Genomic DNA, 7,174 nt, shown 5'->3' with positions numbered 1-7,174 from the left:
AAGTGTATTTTGCACAAAATTATGAAGATACAAATAAAAATATAATATATTTCGGTAATAAATTATTTTGCAGAATCTTATGATCTAATATATTACTTTTTTGCGATTTTTGGATAAAGTTCGATAAACAAATTTGTAAATTAAAATCCATATTAATAAAAATGTTAAAAAAATATGCAAGAAAATTTTAGCATATATTTTGAAAAAAGGGTAGGAGTGGGGGAAGGAGGGGAGGCCCCAAAAACGGCTATGCCTAGGGCCTACGAAAGGTATAATCCGGCTCTGATCTTCTGTGATTATTTTATAATCTTCTATGTCTGAATTAGTTTTTCCCTATGTAAAGCTAAATTTCTTAGTTCAATCCGCAAATTTTTACCCATAGCTGTTTCGTCAAATTTTAGCAAGAGTTTGCTTAACTTATTTAGTTCGCCAGATTGAAGCTTGTTAAGACATATTTCCGGGAAACGTTTCGGATCTAGATAGGAAAAATCGGCACACAATTCTCCATTTGCGAGATACTGGCGTTCCATTGACGCTACAACTGTGCTGAAAATAATGTTATGGACGTTTATCTTAAATGCAGTGGTTTCATCATCAAAAACTGTTTCACTCGACGCTGTCTAACCCGGCATCAAGTTTCTTTTCTTCAATCTTTTTGGTGGAAACTTTGTTTGAACTTTGAATTTCTATTTCAGTTTCTTCAAATTCCTTATTTGCGCGAATAATAAAATCAACTGTAACTTTTTGTACACCTTCAAAATCTCTCACATTCTTTTTAGTTCTGAACACGTTTGTGATACCATTCCAAAAGCTTTTAAGATGTCTAAACCGGAGGTTTGCGAATTTTGGGAGAGCGATGTAGTTAATTCAAATATTCTTGAGAATATTTTAGAGGTGCGGTGATTACTGTTTCATATTTTCAAAATGATTCTAAGAATATTTTTGCCTTTTCACGGATATCTGGCATGAAATTTGAATTTTGTTGTATAGTTTCTAAACTTGTAATCAATGTGACATATAATGACTTTATAGTTGAATCTGAGTTTGAAAATGAACCAAAAATTTTCTTTAATGCAGAATCTTTGAACCACCAACGTGTTCCTCCAATAATTGCGAGCCTTTTTTTTTATATCCGTGCTCGTTACTTTGTTTCCAGATGTTCATGCGTTGGTATGATTCACGGAAAAATACTGCGACGCTATTTAGTAGGCAGAAAAACGATGCACTTTCAATTAGTGCCTTCGTGGTATTTCCTAAAACTAAATTTAAGACATGTGCATAACACCAAACATGAATTTGATCAGGGGACACTTTGGAAAGCCATGAAGAAAATCCTTTATATTCACCTTGCATATTTGTAGCCCCGACAGTTGAATTACCGATGCACTTTGTTATATCTATAATACAAGACTTTAAATAAAACTGAATCCACTAAATAAAACATATTCTGTCCGGCTGAAGATTTACACTCTACAACAGCGAAAAGTCCTTCATATACTCGATCGTCTTTCACATATCGTACTATAATTAAGCATTGATCTTTGTATGAAATATCCTGTGTTGTATCCACTTGTAAAGAAAACATACCAGCTGTTTGTACTTCCAAACTAATATTCCGTGTTATAAGTTGTCCAATTGATTGAATAATTTTATTAATGGTGGATTTGGAAAGAAACGTTAACAAAGACTGCCTTTACTCTTTTGCAACTCGTGAAGTTTTTTACCTCTCTGAATACAATCTTTTAAATGGTCTTTCAAAGTAATATCATATTTGCTAAGAAGAACAAAAAGTTTCCATGATCTACGCACATGTCTTCCAGAGTATAGGGAGCTTCTAGCTAATCACCTCTGTAACTTAATCCTCGTTTCCCAATAAATTTAATAATATCTATTATTCGTTGCAAAATTTCTCTTCTTTTTCGTACTTGAGCTCGATGTAAAGACATTTGATTGCAGAATAGCAAATTATCAAGATTTGCTTTGTTATCTCGCAAAAAATATGATTCAGCACAATTATGGTGTGAATTATGGAAATGAACTAACCCATGGTGAAGATTTTTCATTTCAAATCGATTATTTGCTCCATTTTCGAAAAAAATGGATGGCACGCATGGTCTGAATCACCCTGTATATTAAAACAATCTTATTACTACATATATCATATATATGTTATTTAATATTATTATTACTTGCGCAATATTATTTGAAATTCATGCAATGTGTAAAAATTTTTTTTGCTCTGCTGACTCGGCTCAACCGGCCCTCAGGCCAGACCGGCCCACCGGGCATTTGCCCGGTTTGCCTGTTGGCCAGTCCGGATCTGGACTGTATCTATAATTATAAAATGAAGAGTTATTATGAATGAAGTTTGTCAATTTGTTTGTGTTGAGCCCTGGTGGCTCGGGAGATAGAGGGTTCGCCTTCCAATGAGGTAAACCGGGTTCGAGTCTTAACGATGGCTATTTTATACGAATTCTGCAACCGGCTCGCACCGACCATGTAAAGTAAATGCGAGTTAGTCTGTAATGCGGGTCTTCCAATACTTCATCCAGGAGTTCCCTTGTCTTCAGGATTGGGTTCAGAATTACAAGGCTACGGAGATGAACATTAGTAGGTAGTCGTAAACCCGAAATTGGGTCAGCTGTTCAACGGTAGATATAAAATCGAGACGGTAAAAATTCTTTCATTAAAAAATAAGACTTTAAGAATGAAGCCTTTCCTTTAAAAGTAAATGTATTTAAAAGATAGTCTGCATCTTAAAAAAACACCAAATAAATTAATCCTAACCTATTCTTATTTATTTTCCTCACAGACGATGAGGTATCTGCCTACTGCTCATTTCACCTTCATAAAATAATTCTTTATTTGAATTTGCCTTTTATTAAATAGTTCAGTTTATAGTAAATTTGTATAGTAATTTGTTTTCTATGAGAAAAAATTAATTAATAGTTGCCCTTGACTAAGAATTTTGGAAATTTGGCTAGCGCTTTTGATATTTAGCTAATTCACTGGGCGGGCCCAGTGTATGACGATAAAATATACATTTATACTATTTTAAATTTATTCCCGATAAATATCACATGTTTGAATACAATATATAAAAATATAGTAAAAAATCAAATATAAATGCATAATTATGACGAGTTAATATAATTGTGCATATAATCTCATTGATTGGAAAATAGAATTTAGGAAGCTTTTGACGTTTAGAAGCACAGTTTAACCCTGCATGGAAAGCACTTGCATATGATTTTAGACATATTCTGATATAATAGTTTTCTAAGATTCATGAATCTCAATTCCAAATTAATTTTCAATTGGATGAGAAAAGAGCACTCCTTCGTTTGGCAAAAGTATTAATTAACTTTTAATTTAAAGTTAATGTTATCTACATTTAGACTTGTTTCTTAATTCGTGATAAATCATAACTCGGGCTCAAATCCCAGTGTTTCTGCATGAAGTAATTTTCAAATGAAATATAGTACTAAGTCACGTAATTAATAATTTGTGCTAATAAAATTGTGTTGTTAAAATCGGCATCTTTATTCAAAAGCGATTGTTTTCCCAAGAAGGATTTCCTTTTACATTTTGTGGCGCCATTACTTGGAGCCTTGATGACTCATGTAAATGACTTTGAATTTGAATTAATACAGTGACTTTGCTTGAAATTTGAACTAATATTGGTGATCGCAACGCTCGAATACGCCACCTGGGGAGAGACCACCCCTCTCTCTTCCTTTTCCCTTTTCTTCATATTTTTCTCTTTTATTTAATAAAAATATTCTTTAAAATTTCTGTTATGCTTTTCGTTAGAACTATGTTTAATGTGGTTTTGAGTTCCATGTAGTTTTCCAACTTAAAAGATTTTAATCTATATGAAAATCAAAAGAGAAACTAATATACTTCTTTCCTCTATGACTCTCCACACTCTAATGAGAAAGCATGCGAAGTATTTATTATTTTTGAAACTCGAATAGAATTGAAGACTTGAAGAATCATCTAAAAGGGATTTAGAGGACATATCTCGATCATTAACAACTAAAGTTCTTAATAAGATAGAAGCCTGTTTTAAGGACATAAAATTGATGAAGGGAATAAAAATGGAGAATTAAAAACTTATATGATCAGTTAATCGAAAGAAAAGTGAGCTTTAAAACTTAACGTAGAGATAGAGGCATTCATTTTAGTTGACGAAATTGAAAGAGAAATAATTTCGGTTGATGAATATTCAGAGAAAGGAGGAAACTTTTAAAAGGAAAGGTAAAATTAAACGAAAACTGATAAGATAAATGGAGAATGCACTAAATTTTCTAGAAAGGAAAATTTTGTGCAAAGTTCATTGAATAGAGTTCCTAGCTATGATTGAACACAATTTTTTTTTCTTTTTTTTTTGCCGAAATTAACTTTGTCTAAATATTTTGGAGACCCCTGTTTATGGCTTTAATTTTGGTCACAGTTTGAAGATGCAACACATTAAAATACCGAAATAATACTGCTAATGCTGTTTTTGCTTGCTAGTGTAATTTTTCATTAAGATAATTATTTGAATTTTTATTCAACTATCTCTATTTACGTGATCTAGATCATGTCATTTACGAAATTTGCTTCACACATTTCTTAAATTCAGGTTAAAGAACTTTATGAGATTTAGAATTGCATAGATCTATACTTTAGTTGATGTTTTGAAGGAAAAAATAATAATTATTTAATAAATAAAATCAATGATGCAATTCAATCTTTTGAATTTAAATTAGGCAGGTAGATACTTTATTTACGTCATACTAGAGCTGCACAATGGGCTATTGGCAATGGGCAAATTCCTTCTAACCCTTTTTGTAGCTTCTTTTAATTTCCACTAGAATTCGCATGGTGTGAGAGGCTACCGAGCCACTTTGTTTCTACTGGAAATAAAATTTTATTTTAAAAATCTGGCATCGGTATAAGTCTCTTTAACTCTTTGTTTGTGATTATGTTATTATTATTGTGTACCCAGTATGTAATTGAAATTTATGATCACAATAAAATTTAAAAGCTGGTGTAAATATTATACTTTGATTGTTGGCATTATTCTGATAATTTCTGTCTCCTACTTTTCCTTTCAATTTACTTAAAATCATTCTAATAGTTATTACGTTTTTCAGAATTGACGGCCTTGTTGAAACCGGTAATTAATATAGTTTAATGGAGACGAAACACATTAGTTCTGATTCTCAGGAAAAATATTTATCTAGCAATTTATCACCAAAATCTTCTACAAATGGTGATCTGCATACTGATGCTTTTTTAATCGAATTTTTCCCTGAACTCAAAGTAAGTGATGAAAGATTAATGTCATAATGGAAGTTCACATGTTCTAATATTTATAGTGCTAGTTTTTTCATTCAAATGCTGCAAAAAATTGATATTAAACTTGCAAATTTTTTTTTAAAATAAAGCAAGTGTATGTTTTTCTGGGTTTTACACAATATCTTCAATATGTATCAATTATACAATACAATATTTACACGATGTACAATATATACAATTCACCAATATACACAATGTTTAACTAGTTATTTAGTCTGTTGAAGTACTGTCGGGAAAAAATGCTAATTTTTGTAGTAATATTTCGATTTAAAGTGGTGAAGGATTTATTTTTATCAAAACAGTTAGAAAGAAGTAATGATCTGTTACAAATCTTCATCTGTTTAAAAAGAACTTGGCTTCAGTAGTATTCAAATTATTTATTGTGTATATGATTTGTACTACTTCGTGTAGATTTTTTATGTGTCTTCAGCGTTTTCTTTGTCAAATTTGATACTGTAATTTAGGCCATCCAGTTTTGTGGCACTATAAATAATATTTCTGTAGTTTGATTGATAAGAAAAATTAACTACTGTCTCGGAAATTTTTTCGTTCAATACAAATCAAATTAATTTTCATTATATCCGTCTGCAAAAATTGCATAAGATAAATATTTCATATTAAAAAAGTAAATTTAATTTTATATTATCTCAGGATTGTGTGGGTTTTTGATATGACACGTCAAAAACCTGTCCAAAAGTGTCAAAAACTGTTGAAATCAGTCAAAAACTTGGGGCATGTTTTTTTTTTGACATTGAAGTCATTTTCTTAGATATTAAATCATGCATACTACTTGCATTATATTCTACTATAATGAATCATATATCACTTTTAAAAAATGCTACCAAAATTATTGTAATTAGTAATAGATATTCTAATGGTAATCTTAATACTTTATTTAATCTTAATACTTTATGTAATGATTCAGTTTATATTATAGGTTAAAACTATGAGTTGTTAATTATTATCAATCTAAATGCTGATTTTACTTCCTTTATATTATACTTTAGGCAGATTTTTTAGATAAAGTAAATTTAGAGTGTTCGTCATTATCTGATATCTATTTGATTCATAATATTTGCTATTAATTATATTCATAATTAGATAATATAGACACACGCCGTGCATGGATACATTGGTGGGGATTCTCCAATTTTGCAGATACTTTATAATATTTCGTGTAATATAAAAAACGGTATCCTAGCGTACCAAAAAGTAGTTTGCAGTGGGGGGGGGGATACGAAGCAGACAGTGTAATCATAATTTATGCAAGGTAGAAGAAAGTCAGTGCATGCTGCTCCCAAACAGAAAAGATATAGCTGACACTTTAGCCCAAAGATTAGAGATTAACGAATGAGCTTTCAATTAGCCTTTTTTTACCACCTAACTCGAAGCGGCTATCGGTTTACAACGAAAAATAGACGATTGCAATGACAGTAGGAAATCTTTTAATGTAATTTCGTTTGGAGCGAAATTAATAATGTTAATTAATATGAATGCAGTTCTATGTATTACTACCAGGGTTGGGTTTTTGCTGTCAAAAACTGGTTTTTGACATGACAGTGGTAAAAACCTACTGTTTTCTTTAATTTATGGCATAAATCGGACAATATATTATTTTCACTTAATTGCCTTTATAAATGAATGTTGTAAATGATTGCTATTGATTTTGCAACTATATACACGTATTCTTATGGAAGAATATACATTCATACAGAAATATTGTAACATACTTATTGAAAATAGTGATACTTAACTTTTATCATTATAGCTTGATTTGCAAAAGATTCAAAATTTTGCACTTCTTAATTGTTAGAAATAAACAAACAAA

The 7,174-nt window shown here is 30.7% G+C and overlaps 1 protein-coding gene across 3 annotated transcripts in view; it reads left to right on the top strand.

Moving 5' to 3' along the window:
• The first annotated feature begins 4,907 nt into the window (after nucleotides 1–4,907).
• LOC107456308 (repetitive organellar protein) overlaps nucleotides 4,908–7,174 on the top strand; it is a 42,750-nt gene continuing 40,483 nt past the window's right edge. The window contains exons 1-2 of one of the 3 annotated variants that reach the window (XM_043051866.2): nucleotides 4,908–5,037; nucleotides 5,142–5,310. In XM_043051866.2, the coding sequence (XP_042907800.1) occupies nucleotides 5,182–5,310 (129 nt within the window). In that variant the 5' untranslated portion in view covers nucleotides 4,908–5,037; nucleotides 5,142–5,181. Of the gene's footprint in view, nucleotides 5,062–5,141; nucleotides 5,311–7,174 lie in introns of all 3 variants that reach the window. The other 2 variants (XM_043051867.2, XM_043051868.2) reach the window with 2 other exon arrangements.

Source organism: Parasteatoda tepidariorum, chromosome 5 (assembly GCF_043381705.1).
Source record: "Parasteatoda tepidariorum isolate YZ-2023 chromosome 5, CAS_Ptep_4.0, whole genome shotgun sequence".
In the NCBI taxonomy this organism is placed as follows: Eukaryota; Metazoa; Arthropoda; class Arachnida; order Araneae; family Theridiidae; genus Parasteatoda; species Parasteatoda tepidariorum.
The sequence above is the reverse complement of the archived record's forward strand: the minus strand, read 5'-3'. Positions and strand labels throughout refer to the sequence as shown.